Genomic DNA, 16,773 nt, shown 5'->3' with positions numbered 1-16,773 from the left:
GCCTATTAAAGCCTGTAGACAGATTTTCATGCAAAGGCAGCGGGTCGGTTTTGCCGGGAAAATCCACAGGATGTGACGTTTATGCGTGCTCCCGAGAGCCTTGCCTCAGACAGTAATAGCTTCTCTTCCGCTATTCAACAGCGACACCAAACTGCAACACTAGGTAACGTTATCTTAGAGATGGAATCCAGCAAACGTCCGGCTCCCAGCACAACACTGACTCCTACACAAACTCTGAGTAAGCCAAAAAAAAAAAACATTTATCTACTGAATCCCATCTGGCTAAGCGGGAACGTGATCGTGGTCAAGTGAAAACTAGAGTGAACATCGGCAGGGCATTTGATTCCTGGAGGGACCTTCGTTCGGTTTTGGGGATCAAAACCGACCCTGAACTGGCATTCTTCTTATTGGACAGGTAAGCTTACATAACTGCAAAGCATGTGAAATATAGTGCCATAAGGATTGATCTGTGTAATTTTAGCTAAACTACAATAACACATTAAATGAATGCTAGACAATGTTCAAGATAATGCAAAAAGACCCATTCATTAGTGTAACATAACTTGGTTGTACAGAAAATATATACATTCTATTATTATAAAACAATAGCGCATCGATATATCAAAGTGTCAGTTGTGATGGAATCACATCAATACTGAATTGTGTCAACATATTTATAATGTACAGTCTCTTTTATAAACAGCTACTGTCATCATCCACCAAATTTAGCGAACAGCTATTGATAAAGCTGGTTAGCTAGCTAACGCCGACATAGGCTATTGTATAAAAGCAGTCAATGTATCATGCAAAGAAAAGTGATTACTTCAAACTACAGTCTCACATAGTCAGACCTATATCCACACTTTGTTTTAACCCTGTTCCAGCACTGGAGTGTCAAATATAATATACAGTATCAAAGTCTGTAGTAAAACAATCATAACTGTGTAATTTTAATTATGCTACCTCATCTGTCTGCATGATGCCGGTGAATCACGTTCAGTCTCTTTGTACATTACGTCATTGTTTTGACTGATGCTCGCTCACGTCCCTATGGAGTGTGTGCACAAGCATGAGCACGAGCAACAGGTTCACTTCACTTAAAGGAATAGTTCACCCAAAAATGAAAATTTGCTGATAATTTGCTCACCCTCAGGCCATCCAAGATATATCTGAGTTTCTTTCTTCATCAAAACAGAATTTAAGATTTTTAAGATTTCATTTCAGGCCTCCTCCTCTAAACAATGCAAGTGAATGTCCTCCATTTTTTGACGGTTCAAAATGCATATTTAGGGTGCATCAAAATAATCCACACGACTCCAGTCGACAAATAAAGGTCTTCTGAACCCAAACGATTGATTATTTTTACAAACAAAACAATACTTATATACTTTTTAACTACAAATGTTGGCTTCCATACATCTCTGTGACGCACGCTCATGAGAGGGATGACGTAAGCTCGTTGGTAAGGTCACGCATCACGTGGAGGAGGAGTCAGGAAGCGTGTCATTGTTTACAAGAGAAACTTGTGCTGTTCACAAACCAAAACAGTCCAAAACAATTTCAAAACAATATAAAATTAAAAAATCATTTCCAAATAATAATAATAAAAAAAACAAACAATGTAAACAATGACGCGCTGGGGTTGAGTCGTGGGGGCTAAGATGTGAATTCTTTGTTCTTCTGGGCTCCAAGAATCAGACAAGGCATTGAATGAGATTTGTACTTGAAGAGTGTAGTGAAACTTTTTAGGTATAAAGTGCCTTAAATTACTAATTTTATGTTTGAACATTTTGTAATTGAGAGACACTCCCACAGATGATGTGATTCTAGAGGTTTTGACTTAAACGCTTCATGAAATGAAAAAAGCAGACACATATTTACACAAACTCATAGAATCTGTATACCCAACATAAGAGAAATTAATTTAATTTTAATTTATGTATATATAAATGATCTTGTCTTTGTCCAGCAAAAGAGCGTTACACAATATTGTCGATATTATTATCCTCATCATCACTTTTTACACTTATCTTTGTTTGGCTAGTGAGAGTCCTCAACCTGCTTGGACTACTTGGACTACTGCTTGGATTAAACTGTCATACACCATAAACATCACAGTCTGATCTCTCAAACAAAACTATCAGTAAAATACAGCTGGGGATACACTAAGAGGCTAATCCTCTGAGATTATTGCTTAAAAATAAATAGGCTCCAGGCCTTTTAAATTAGTACATTAAGATATAATAACTGAATAACTGGCATTAAATAAGCAACTATAAGGTTATATTTAAGTTTGCCCCCATTCTGGTTATTCTACTATTACAAAAGAAGAAGAAGAAGAATTAATGAGAAAAAAAAGAAAGAAAGAAAAAAAAGCACTCTCTCTGAATAGGTAAAAATACAAAGTAATAATAATGAAAAATAAATAGATAATAAAATGACAGCATATTGGAAAAAAAATGTATTTTGTCTCATCTTTCTCAAACATGCTTAATTCCCTCATTACACTTTCTTTATTAATCTATTTTCCCTTCGTTATCTCTCCTACATCTTTGCAGAATTCCATGCTCTGCTCGTTTTTACTTTTATTCCGCTCTCACATCTCTCTTGAACTACTTAACCGCTACACACGCCACAAACCATCTTTAACTTCATAACTGAACAAATATTTGGAAAATAATTGTTAAAGTTTCCCATTGGTCCTAACATTCCCTTTTGAATGTTAGAATTACATTCATTTCACCTGCCACATGTTTTACTCACCAAACAAATTCCCATTTTGCTAGAAAATGTCTTTGACAAAAAAATAAATAAAAAGAAAATACTTTTTGCAATTACACAAAACATGATTTAAATGAACATGAGAAACAGAGATAATTCTCAGCCAAGCAAAATAAATAATACTATTTTAACAAATAATGAAGGGAATCGTCAGCACATCTAGTGCAGGAGTACTGCATTCTTGGAGGTCTAGCATGTGTTCTCCGGTATATTTATTGTAATGCGCTCCTCGAATGCAGCACTCCACTTCTTAAAATGCTTTACAATACTGTTTTACAGATCCATCAATCCTCAGCTCATATGTATGGATTTTTAACTATCTGCAGATTTTAAGAATAAGCATTTAGATGCTACCCATGCATAAAAGTAGCTTTCAGCAAGCTTGTAGCAGAGTGGGCCCAGGTTGGTACGGGTCAGCCAGAACCTTGTAACGGATCTTGGTGTTGGTGATTGCTCCATGTTTCTGTCTCAGATGCAGCCTCAGCTGGCTCTTATGACGGAAATGCAGGTGACATTTCTCACACTGAGAGAGAGAGAGAGAGAGAGAGAGCGATCAGAGCAGTGAGTGAGATGACCAGTTCAACTGTACATTAAGCATGCATTAAATTTGGAGGCATTTTCTCTTGTGTGAGCAATCCTTAATTGTTTTAACCTTCCCTAAAGGGATAGTTCACTCAAAAATGAAAATTCTCTCATCATTTACTCACTGTCATGCCATCCCAGATGTGTATGACTTTCTTTCTTCTGCAGAACACAAATAAAGATTTTTAGAAGAACATCTCAGCTGCGTTGGTCCTCACAATGCAAGTTAATGGTGACCAGAACTCAGAAGGTCCAAAAGGACATAAAAGCAGCATAAACGTAATCCAAAAGACTCCAGTGGTTAAATCCATATCTTCAGAAGTGACAAAATAGGTGTAGGTGAGAAACAGACCAATATTTAAGTCTTTTTTACTGTTAATCTACACTTTTACTTTCACATTCTGGTGTGGAAGTGACTATCACATTCAGCCACCTACTGGACAGGGCTGGTCAAAGGTGGAGATTTAGTAAAAAAAAAAAAAGACTTAAATATTGATTTGTTTCTCACCCACACCTATCAAATTGCTTCAGATGATATGGATTTACTCTAACCACTGAAGTCATATGGAAAACTTTTATGCTGCCTTTCTGGACCTTCTGAGTTCTGGCCACCATTCACTTGCATTTTGAGGACCTAGTAGTAGTAGTAGTATAGTAGTATTTATTTATCACGTTATACATTTGCACATATACAGTGAAATTCTTTTTTTCACATATCCCAGCTAAGCTGGGGTCAGAGTGCAGGGTCAGCCATGATACAGCGCCCCTGGAGCAGACAGGGTCAAGGGCCTTGCTCAAGGGCCCAACAGTGGCATGTTGGCAGGGCTGGGGCTTGAACCCCCAACCTTTTGATCAGTAACCCAGAGCCTTAACTGCTGAGCCACCACTGCCACCTATAGAGCTGAGATATTCTAAAATTCTTCATTTGTGGTCTGCTGAAGAAAGAAAGTCATACACATCTGGGATGGCATGAGGGTGGGTAAATGATGTGAGAATTTTCCTTTTTGGGTGAACTATCTATTTTAATGAATGCAGTCCATCATTAGAAGCACAATGTGTTACGCAAGTTTAGTCATGACAACTCTCAGGAAAGGTTTGGCGTGTTAATATGGGTATGACATATTGATAAGATTTTGGTCTTGGCAGACTGGATCTGCTACGCTGCTGCTGCTGCTGCAGAGCAAGCGTAAAGACTTGCTAATGCTAGAACACACAGAGACATGATGAGTTAAGCATATGGACTTGCTGCTGCTGCTGAACAATTAGACAAAACACAAGACATGCTGCATCAAGCATGTTTGACAGTCTATTGCACAATTAGACATAAATATAATCTCTATATAGCAGATCTAGACAGTGGAGCCGGGGAGGAGGAGGGTTTCAGAGAAAAACTCTCACAGTGTGCTGCATTTCAACCGGCTTACTTGCAAACTGAGCAAATTTAAATGTTAGACAAAGAGAGAGTACACAAGTTGATTGGCTATCCTATTACATGTCAAAGAACCTAGCAGATTGCACCATGCAGAGTTTCATGCCTGAACTTAGTTATTTATTATAGTGGTGTATAATGTAATCTAATGTACTGACGCTGTAAGGCTTTTCTCCAGTGTGAATACGCAGGTGACTCTTCAGCGTCTGCAGGTGGCGGAAACGGGTTCCGCAGGTGTTACATGGGTACGGCTTTTCCCCGGTGTGGATCAGAACATGAGCACGCAGGTGAGCAACCTACAACACGCAAAAACAGAATTATCATGTGCAACCTGAAATGAACAGTCTATATAACTCAATTTGTGATGAAATGTGTGATTGACACATTTGAGTTTTTCCGGAATATGTTACATTTTTAAAATAGAAGTTGAAATGTTTGAAAATTAGAATGGTATTTGCAACACATTGCAGGTGTACCTGGACAAATCTGGCTCTGCAGGTGTCACAGCGGTAGGGCTTTTCTCCAGAGTGGATGCGGGAATGGGTCTTTAGATTAGCAGGCCGGTTGAACTGCGCCCCACACACATTACAGCGGTATGGCTTGTCTCCTAGAGCGAGACAGAGCAAGAGTATAAGAGACAAAAAGAATAATAGAGTGGTCAGAACAACTAGGTTACGGGCAATCTGGCATTGCACACCCAACATTATATGTTGAGTCATGAAAAATTGCCTCACCTGTGCAGGAAGGTTTTGTGTTGCCATTATTTCCAGAGCAACTGAGCTGTGTAGAGAGGTTCTCAAACTTGATTGGATGTTGGCCTAACAAATGACCCCTCTGATTAGCCATTTCCAAAAGTGGTGTACAAAGATAAGGACTGCAGAGACCTTTTAAAAATGAAAAAGATAGAAAACATAGATCTCAAAATTGAGATTAATTTGTGGATTTTATTGCAAGAACATCTACACTGTTCATATATAAGCAATGCCTCACTTACTTTTGTCCTCGGTCATTGAAAGGGTCAAAGGTTGCAAATTGCGGTCGATATCATGATGGGGAGTAAAATATATTTTTGGCTGTGATGCACTGTATTGATTGGATGAGCTTTTCCTGTGGAAAACAGAGCTTGTCAATACACAGCATTAACCTACAATTTTACTAAATCTGAAATGAAATGTGTAAGAAACCAAATGTATTTTGATCAGTTATTGATCAACTAAAGGCATAGTTGACCCAAAACTAAAAATTATCTCATCGTTTACTCACCCTCATGCCATCCTAGATGTGTATGACTTTCTTTCTTCTGCAGAACACAAAGATTTTTAGAAGAATATTTCAGCTCTGTTGGTCCAAACATTGCGAGTGAATGGTGTCTAGAACTTTGAAGCTCCAAAATGCACACAAAGGCAGCATAAAAGTAATCCATACGACTTGAGTAGTTAAATCCATGTCTTCAGAATCGATATGATAGTTGTGGGTGAGAAACAGATCAATATTTAAGTCCTTTTTTAATATAAATTCTCCTCCCTTACCAGTAGGTGGCAACATGCACGAAGAATGCGAATCGGCAAAAACAAAAGAAGAAAAATTTGAAGTGGAGATTGATAGTAAAACAGGACTTAAATATTGATCTGTTTCTCTCAGACACACCTATCATATCACTTCTGAATATATGGATTTAACCAATGGAGTCATATGGATTACTTTTATGCTGCATTTATGTGCTTTTTGTAAAAGGATTTTTGATCATTCACTTGTATTGTATGGATCTACAGAGCTGAAATATTCTTTTAAAAATCTTTCTTTGTGTTCTGCAAAATAAAGAAAGTCATACACATCTGGGATGGCATGAGGGTGAGTAAATGATGAGAGAATTTTAATTTTTGGGTGAACTATTCCGTTAACTGGGATGAAACACACCTATTAGGCACCTCTCCTGTCCATACATCATTGGGTGCCTTAGATGAGGCTTCCATCCTATCACTGACATAGGGGAAGTGGCTTTGTGCTTGATGCTTCTCTCCAGGCCGCTCCTCCTTTATAGGTGTGGCACACAGAGGGTTGAGGACAATATATTTGTACTTCTTCCAGTTACAGGTTTTAGGATCAGGAGTAGGCTTAGATTCAGATCTCTTCTGTCAAGAGAAAGTATTAAAATAGCTGTTTAATAAGGCTCAGCTGAACATTGCAGATTTACCTGAAAGAGTATGATTTTGGAAGGCTACACTGCAAAAAGTGGTAACCTGCAGTTACCTTAAGGAGCTATTTCTGCCTGTTCCAACTCTTAAAATTAGTTTTGTCGGTGTAACCTAACGTATTCAGGTTGATTCAGTGATTTCTGTTTAATTGTTTTTCCTTAAATCTCATGACTATTGCCTTTACTATTTTACTTTCAATCTAAGATGTTGTCATTTTATTTACTTTTTAATTTCTGTTTATATTTTTGTATTTATTTTTGTTAAATGTTTGTTATTGAAAAGGTGAGGTATTCAAATAAGCCCACAAGGGTTCTTAACCTTATCTCTTTTGTATTTTGTATTCTTGCTTTGTTCTTTTATCGTTAAGATGCTAAAATAATAATAATAATAATAATAATAATAATAATAATAATTTTGACATAAAATCAATTAATTTAGATGTTTCCATATGAAGCACATTTAGGTTAATATTGTTTGCAGTATATATTACATTAAAGCAAGTTTCTGATGTTGCTAAGACTTACTTTTAACACAGTCTCTAAGCATCAGAGGCACACATGCTGTCACATACGGTATACAAACATGCTTACCTTTAGTTGGGGAGATATACTGCAGCTGCTGGACTCAGAAGGTGAATTGGGATGGCCACTGGAATCAGAAGGACTGTCTTGGAATGGGGTGGAAGGATTTGGAGGAGAGGATACAGGTTCTTCTAATTTCAGGCTAGTTCTTGGATCCAGGGAGGCACAGCTCTCTCCCGGAACCCTGTAGAAACAGTAGGTCGTTTTTGATAACCCTCGTTTTTACCTGACTCTAACATGGATCTTATGAAATACAGTGGAAAATATAAATGTACACAAATACATATTCATATGCATTTTCCCTTCTTTTCAGCTCCTTCTCTTTACACTTCACACATCCCTCTCTCTCTCTCTCTCCTTTTACCTGGCTCGGTCTGGGCTTGGATCTTCTGCATCAGCTGAAGGCCTGGATGGGGAGGAGAAGACGGTGGAATGCACAGGTGGCGACCTGCCACCAAGGGCCGCTCTGGGGGCTGGCTCCATCAAACAGGGACTTACGGAGACCGTCTCACTGAACAGAAAGAATACACTCTCTGTCAGTCTTACCGGTTATATCTATCAGTGTGAACACAGTTCAAATACATACATTTCTATTGTTCAGAACTACTTGTTCCAGAACATTGCTATCATCATAGAACATTGCATACAATTTTATCAGTTTTATATTTTTAAGGGAATGTCTACAAAATTGCAATCTTTCTCCAGAAATTAGAGTCTGTGAATACTGTCCTAAGGGATTATGTGTTCTCCTATCAGATGGATTCTGGTATTCTGCTATTGGTTGTAATTAGGAGAATTGAACTGCACACCTCATTCCATTATCAGCATAATGATCATACCAATGTGTTTCTACTACTTTCTCTGCTTTAGATTTCATTCTCACCTGTGCTGAATGAATGCTCGGCAGGTGTCTGCGACATGCTCCATCTGCAGGTAGGTGGCGGCGGCAAGCACTCCAGACACGGTACGGGGCGTGAGACGAAGTCGGGAGGTGTACATGAAGTCCAGCAACAGGGACACGCTGCCCGCGTCCAGCCCCTCCGGAAGGGTAAGAGAAAAGCCTCGCTCACCACAAGCCACACGATGAGAGAAGAGAGAGTAGAAGAATCCACTGTTGAAATATGCAGAAGTTAATATAGGTGTTAGAAAATGGAACAAAGATTCTGTAAAAAAAAAAAAAAAAACTGTTAAATGTAGAAACCGTAAAAGATCTCAATGAGTTGACATGAAGAATCAAAGTATCAACAGGCTGCAATCTCTGACTTGATGAAGACAGAAAAAAAGTATGTCTGCTCTGATACAATAGTCTTGTGAAACAAAATGTTTTTGTATGCCACAGGGCTGAATATTAATTTCTCATAAGAGGAGGGTTTTGACCACACACATGCTAACTGTCTTAAAGACACTCCTAGCATCCCAGATGTGTATGACTTTCTTCTGCAGAAAACAAATTAAGATTTTTAGAAGAATATTTCAACTCTGTAGGTCCTCACAATTGAAGTGAATGGGTGCCAAAAATGTTAAGCTCCAAAATCCACATAAAGGGAGCATAAAAGTAAACCAGTGGTTAAATCAATGTGTTCAGACACGATATGATAGGTGTGGGTGAGAAACAGATCAATATTTAAGTCATTTTTATAATAAATTCTCCTCTCTGCCCAGGAGAGGGCAATATGCAAGAAGAATGTGAAAGTGAAACTGAAGTGGATATTGACTGAGCAGGGAGAATAATTCATAGTAAACAAAAAAACAAAAAAAAGGACTTCCTCAGCTATCATATCACTTCTGAAGATATTGATTTAACCACTGGAGTCATCTGGAGTACTTTTATTTTGCCCTTATGTGATTTTTGGAGCTTCGAAATTTTGGCACCCATTCACTTGCATTGTATGGACCTACAGAGCTGAAATATTCTTCTAAAAAGCTGCAGAAGAAGAAAGTCATACACATCTGGGATGGCATGGGGGTGAGTAAATGATGAGAGAATTTTCATTTTTGGGTGAGCATTTCCTGTAAAACAAATAAATTCTTGGCTCAAACAGGAAAATGGGCATAGGAGGCAGGAAAGAAGAAACGAGGGAGGGTGAGAGAAAGTGAATGGCTGCACATCCTGACACTCCCTGATGACTAACCTGCATGCTATGAGCACAGCGCAATGGGCACGCAGCTTTGCGGTGCCCAGTAGCAGCGTGACATCTGTCAGAATGTCCCGACGCCGCAGTTCATTTAAGTTCAGCAAAACATCGTTAGAGTGGCGGGTGAATTCCTTTATGTAGCCTTCCGCCTCCATCTGCATTTATTTCACTATTTGAAAAAGGATGTAAAAGGAATTTTATTTAGATTTTTGAGTTATTATATTGAGTACTACAGATGAAAATTTGGAACTTACAACTACAGTTCTACAGTAAGAACTACAGTAATTTAAGTCACGTTAAGGCAAATTAAGTCCCAATGAAGTCTAGTCTTAATGATCCTGTAAAGCTTCCTATAGTAGGCATGTTGCATGGCATATTAAATTACCTTTCTTCAGTGGGAACAAAAGTGGGACAAAATAAGATTCTGAAGATTCGTCTCTTTGGGGAGGCCAGCTCCCTACTCGTACCTGCCATCAAAAAAAAAAAAAACTTTTAATCCACAACATCAGCTTCATGGATACAGCTCCAATTATACACCACTATCAGAAGCATTCTGTCGTACCATGACAAGTTATACACAATAGAAATGTGATGCCCTGATAGTATGTTAGTTTAGTTAGTAGCAAAAAAATCAATAATATGTACAAATCACATATGACCAAACTCCAGGCCATATTTAAAAAAATGTACAAATCATGCAAAGTGCAAATACAAAATATTACAAATAATATTGCTAATGCATCTTAAAAACACAGTAAAAAGTAACTGCAGAAAGATTTGAGAACAGTAAATAAATTAAGTTGTCATTCATTCAGGTGCAATCTTCTTACACTAAGGGTCTCTTCCCACAATTAGTGATTCATAATTCATGATACTTCTTTAGCTGAGTCAAATATTGAATGCATATGATGCATCAATGTGCTTTCAATGCTTTGTGCATGTGGTTTGAGCAGATAAATAAAAAATGAAATAATGAAATATATTCTTTCCAAATAAAAACTGAACAAAGATGCTTGATTATGCTAAAATTAAAAATATTTGGCTGCAAGCAAATACCAATAAAATCCAGGTGTGAAAAGATTTCAATGGGAACTCACCCCGACCAGCAGGGACGAGAACACGCACGACACCCTGTCCTTACCCCTCTCTTCTGATCTCAAACAACCGGTACACACGGTGTAACCTCCCTCATGCAACCATATGTCTGAAAAACTGACCAGTCTGACCCAAGAGTGTGTATCCTTTATAACACTGTGCAGGAAGTCCAATACAGCCAGGGTGTTTATTTCCTGTGTTAGTAGAAGCTGCCTTTTCTCACCGATCTTAGGTCAGTGCTTTGGTGTTATTTATAATGACTGGGTTTGGGATCTAGATGAGGGAGAATGGTCTCTGATCAGGGCAAAAACTCAAACCCAAATCTTCTTCTCCACCTTCTCCATGCTGCCCACGCGGTAGAAGCTCAGCGGGAAAAGGCTTCAGGCCCCTATGTTTCAGTATTTATTGTTGTGTATTAGAGCAGTGATGACAGGAAAGTGGGGAGCGTGCTTTTTGATCCATGTTGTGTATGTATTGTAAATTTGTAGTGTATTTTTGTAGGGGTGAGAAGAATTCAGAGTATGTAGGTTTATGTGTTAAGAGTGCATGCTTGATGTCTCTCTGTGTGTGGGTGGGTGGGTGGGTGGGTGTGGGTGTGTTTGCCTGCGTGGGCTTATTTGTATTGTCAAAGGGTCAAAAGTCCTGTCAACACTGTCCAGGAGTTCGACTAACCAAAGAAACTCGCTCGACCCAGTCTCTGTCCAGGACAAGGGAAATTGTCTCAGAGGAAGTTTGTGCAAGTGCCAAAAAAATCTTTTGATGAGAAAGACCAATGAAAAACTCATGAGAACTGTGCTTTCTAATGCAGCAAAATGCATTTAAAAATTATAATGAAAACGAAGTGGTGTGGACTAGTGGTTAAAGATCTCAGCCATAGTAATTAAAAGGTCGTAGGTTCGACTTTATAAGATAAGGCAGGGGTTTACAAACGTTTTGATCCAAGGAAAACTTTTTGATCCCCAAATATGATGATCCCTTTAGGAGGGACCCCCTTCTAAAAATATTAAGGCAAATATGTCCATGTATAGATACCCAATTAAAGTGTGCTTAACTATTCGCAGATATGGTTGTTATTTCTAAAGCTGGGTTCCAGTGGCGTAACTTGGATCTTACGGGCCCCTGTGCAAAGCACCTGGGGAGACATTTATCCCTGTCATTTTTTTCTGCCTTCAGGACAGTGATTACTCTCACCGTCGGGCTCCAGTGCGGCTGAACACCCTGTACTGCCTATAGTGAAGCCGTTGCTGGGTTCACACTTTACAATTTTACAGTCTGAGACTACTTTCAAGTATCATAAATATGTCTCTTGTCATAGGGCAAAATCATCAGTCTGCGATCGCTTGTTGTTAGAAATTACATGTTTACCGATGCCTTTGCGATGAACCTTAGCTTCCAAAACAGTTCTGGCGGTGTCTTTTGCGGTGCAGTTGTGCAGTGTGACCGCCCCTGACTCAGCATATTGCACTGCATTGAGGATGCATCAGTTATCCAAGTAGGCCATCTCAAGTGAGTCTTCCTAAGTCATTGTGAGTAGACTTATTGAACCAGGCTGAACGTGAACATTGGCTCAGAAAGAAAGGCCAAAGATAAGAAACTCAGTAAATGCAACCAGATCAGCAGGCACGGCTAGATTTGGCCTCACCTGCCTCTCTCAAGGGTTACCGGAAACCTCTGTCTGGCTTCCTGTGACAGGAGTATGTGTGTGTGCTTCTGAAAGCTTGTTATGGGCAATGAGGGGAAGGAAATAGGAGAGTTTTAAAAAAAGTGATATGGTAGTACCCCTCTCTCACGGTTCAAAAACAACTAAGCGACACCTAGAGAAATGCAGTGTGCAGATGTGCAGGAACTATGGAACAACCTCTCCACTCCATAGCCCACCCCCCCCTTAAGGCTTCCTGTGAGACACACAATTATACGAACACACACGCATGCAGACAGAGGCAGGGATGAAACGCCTGCGCAGGACATCCGTCAATAAAGCAGGCAGGAGAATGAGACTGGGGATATGGGGGTCGCAGGTCTCCAGTAGCTTAAAAACAAGCGGAAAGTTACCTCAACTTCTTTACTCACGGTTCAATGAGAGGGTTTTCAGGGCAAAATCACTATTCGGCTAGGAAAATAAATAACGTTCTTATAATTGAGACTAAATAAACTACATACTGAAACAAATACTTGTAAGATTTACATTTTAACCTGCAGATGAATGAAATGTCTCCTGAATTTTGGAAAATTCCGTCCATTTCTTACACTAGCTAAAATAACATGGAATTGACCATAATCATAAAGTTTATGTCAAGTAATAATGATTACTGTCACAAAAATACATGTAAGAGTTGTTTGAGAGGTCGTTATGCAAGGGTGTTCAGTGTGTGTCGGTGTGCTCCTATTTGTTTTGAATGCGGCTCAATCGTGTCTTTGCTGCAAGGGGAAAAAAGAGAGAGAAAAAACAACAGAAGAAAACAACAGAGAGGGAGATGTGGGTCTAGGCGACTTCCAGGCATTGTGCGAGCAACGGAAGAGAGGGGGCGGCCGAGGAAAAGTGAGACCATTACTAAACGAGCTCAGCCAATTAGCGGAAACCATCCAGTCTGTCAGACTGGCAGCAGCAGCATCGTCCAGATCAGATCCTCAGAGCTGTGTGCCTTGCCTGGTGTCCTGTAGTGAAGCCTGAGTGGGCTGGCACTGCTGGATTGTAATTCTGTGACTCTTGCTGTTAATCTCTTTTAAGGTCTTACACTATCTGATTGTTTTACTCACTGTGTTTTTTCTACAAAGGAATGCATGAATCAATTAGGAATGACATAAGTGCAATCGACGATTATAAAAATGTTAATGGCTTTTCACAAATATGCAATTTTGTGTTTTCTGTGGAACAAAAAAATGATAATAATCTGCAATCCTGAAAACTGTTTATCTTGAGAACCATCGATACTTGCCTCGAATGACAACCATAAACATGAACACCAACAGCACCACTGTAATATATGATTGCAGAAACAATCACAAGTTGCATATGCCTGTTGAAGCTGAGAGATTTGGACATATAAGGACATGCTTTGAGCTCATCCGGTGCGGAGTGGGGATAAAGGGGGTTGTTTATCCTCTTGAGGAAGGTAGCAGGAGGTGCTAGGGATATGAATAAAAATGGACAATGAAGAAAATTTGGATGTACTAAAAAAGATCACATATTGAGAGAGAGTGAGATGCAAAAGCATGAAATATATAGGTGTGCTGGGGTGGTCAAAAGCATGCATTATATAGGTATGCTGGGGTGGTAAAGGAGAGTCCAACTAGATCTCTCTGAGAACACGAGTCTCAGATGTTGAACAAATCTTGCGTGTTGGAAAGGAAACATTCGAAAAAAGATAAACCAAGCCAGAAATTATTCACATTCCAAAGCCCAAGAAAAGTTTGCTCCTTACACAGAGAACAATGTTCCTATCTTGAAACACTGGGACAGGATCATTAGATGACTTAGTAGCCAAGTTATCAAGATGTTAATTGTCTGTACTTAAAAATGTGGACGATATTTCAGGTCATGAGTTACCTCTTTCATAACCACCACATGGCTATTCATATCAACTAATGCAACATTAAAATGTATCTGCAATGGATCTAAGAAAAATCCCCACAAATAACAATACCGTATTCATATCCCATGTCAGAAAGCAAACATATTACAGAAAGAGAAAACTTTCGACAGAACATTTAGCCAGGAACAAACTTTTGCAATGATAATGTATTTCAATCAGAGAATGTAACCAAAACTCTGGGAATTAATAAGAATAAACACAGAAAAACATCCTATCATGCGTTACCTAAAAGAGAGTCTACAATTTGCTTAAAAATATACCACGATCAAAATGTCTAAAATATAAATTTGAGACAAAACAATTTCCCAAATTGTCCGTCCAAATGGGAGTTTATATATATATATATATATATATATATATATAAGCCTACAAACTATTTTCCTATAGTCCAAAAGTGCATTGATCATATAGAGCTATTGTTGATTGAATCAATAGATTGGTCTTTTGCAGATGACTAAAATGCACCATTCACTTATTCGATATTACCTGGCTGAAGTTTGAGGAGAGGATTTCAGCTTTCCAAGAATTATCTTTCATCTTTCGACTTTTCTCAAATTGACAAAGATACACTGTAAACCCTGATGTTGTCATTACTGGAAAAATCAAGTTGCCTTAATTAAACATGAGGTAATGTCAAGTTTTGGGCTAATAACTTAAATATCTAAGTTCCTTTAATTGATTTTTCTTAAAAATTGAAAGACTTTATTTTAATTTATAGACTAATTCAGTCATAAACACTCAAAACTATTGAGTAAAAATTAAGTCTATGGGGAATACTCCTAATCCCTAGCACTTGAATTATTGATTTATGTTCCTTTGGTCAAAGGGAACATAAGGGGGCATTTAAGTAGCTCTTTTGTAGTATTACTTATGTTGTTTCGTGTGATGACACCATTAAAGTGATCTGTGTCCCCTTTAGTCAAGCTGGACCCTGTTAACTATCTCAGTTCAACTTCTGCATGTGCAACTGAAGAACTGGTGTCTATGCATTTTGACTGAACTAGAATTGGTTTTAATCTTTATTTGGTAATAAATTATTTGAACTGTTATTGTATGATCTAAATTTGAGTCAATTCAACTAAAATTATTAAGTAGAAACAACAATATTTAAATAGCAAATCCGAGTTAAGTCTACTTGCACCTAGTGACCTTAACTTAAGATAGTTAAGTTCATTCTATATGAACACCAAGTTAAGTGAACTTAATTACATAAGTTGTGGAGACACCATTATTACTCAGTTCAATTGAGGGAACAAATGTTCTTGTAGCCTACTCTCAGAACAATGAGAACGGACAATTTGTTGCTCACTTAGGCTAAAACACCTTGAATGGATGGTTGAGGTCACCCATTTGTATATAATTCTCACCCTATTCACACCATATTCCTTTTCCTTTTGATAAATAAAATCAAGAGCCAAGTATCAATAGAACAGAGATAATCTGCCCTTTATATCAAAAATTTGAGCAATCCGTTCCCCCCAGTTTTGGTCTGTTTCTTCAAATAATTCCCTACAAACAGCTGCGTTAATATGGTAAAGGTGATGGTGACAGTCATTGGACCAAAAGATTATTTCACTTACAACATATGACAAAATACATCATAATACAGAATAATAAAAGGATGTATGGGTTGCTCTAGGTTTGTATTTTCGAGTCAGACTGTAATGCAAGATTATTTAGTGAATGTTGGATTGTCGGGATCAAATACTCATGCAGATTAATCATGCAGAGTACAGTTATGAGGATTATTTAGTGCCAGTGGGTTTAGCCCTGTCTGGTTTAAATAAATCCAAAGAGGAAATAATAATAGGATGCAAGTGATTAATTTCACTCAACAAAAAATAAATAAATAAAATAATAATAATTTTAAGATGTATGCGTTTCAGTTTCTTTATAAAATTCTATCACAGTGAATTCAGTAATCTTTAACAAAATAAATTAAAAAAAATATATATATATATATATATATATATGTGTGTGTGTGTGTGTGTGTGTGTGTGTTTTATAAAGGTTTTTTTCTCCCCAACTTGGAATGCCCAGTTCCCAATGTGCTCTGGGTCTACGTGGTGGCGTAGTGACTCGCCTCAGTCCGGTGGCGAAGGACGAATCTCAGTTGCCTCCGCGTCTGAGACCACACTATGTAACACAATTTTTGTTCCTGGGTAGTAAGTGTTATTTCCTAATTGCTTATGCCTCAAAAGTATAGAAAATGGCTATTATTCCACACAAAATTTGCTTTTGTTACCAGGACAGTGATATTTTGAAATGTACCTATTTCCAATGAGAAAACGGGTGAATTTTGTCTTTTCGTTCACATAAAGTCAGAAAAAAACAACATATGAATCCAAATTAACATGTATTTATACTAAAGTAATATTCAAA

General features: G+C 38.1%; 1 protein-coding gene across 1 annotated transcript; it reads right to left on the bottom strand.

Annotated features, from left to right (window-relative positions):
• Window positions 1-1,910: 1,910 nt before the first annotated feature.
• On the bottom strand, window positions 1,911-10,946 carry LOC127440752 (B-cell CLL/lymphoma 6 member B protein-like). Its single transcript, XM_051697590.1, has 12 exons — window positions 10,801-10,946; window positions 10,089-10,170; window positions 9,701-9,872; window positions 8,452-8,679; window positions 7,933-8,079; window positions 7,578-7,752; window positions 6,710-6,924; window positions 5,787-5,899; window positions 5,527-5,676; window positions 5,269-5,399; window positions 4,951-5,088; window positions 1,911-3,304 (listed from the first exon to the last, which is right to left on the bottom strand). The coding sequence occupies exons 3-12, from the start codon at window positions 9,862-9,864 to the stop codon at window positions 3,155-3,157; spliced, it is 1,611 nt and encodes a 536-aa protein (XP_051553550.1). The 5' UTR covers window positions 9,865-9,872; window positions 10,089-10,170; window positions 10,801-10,946; the 3' UTR covers window positions 1,911-3,154.
• Between the last annotated feature and the right edge of the window lie 5,827 nt (window positions 10,947-16,773).

This window comes from Myxocyprinus asiaticus, chromosome 1 (assembly GCF_019703515.2).
Source record: "Myxocyprinus asiaticus isolate MX2 ecotype Aquarium Trade chromosome 1, UBuf_Myxa_2, whole genome shotgun sequence".
NCBI lineage: Eukaryota > Metazoa > Chordata > Actinopteri > Cypriniformes > Catostomidae > Myxocyprinus > Myxocyprinus asiaticus.
The sequence above is the reverse complement of the archived record's forward strand: the minus strand, read 5'-3'. Positions and strand labels throughout refer to the sequence as shown.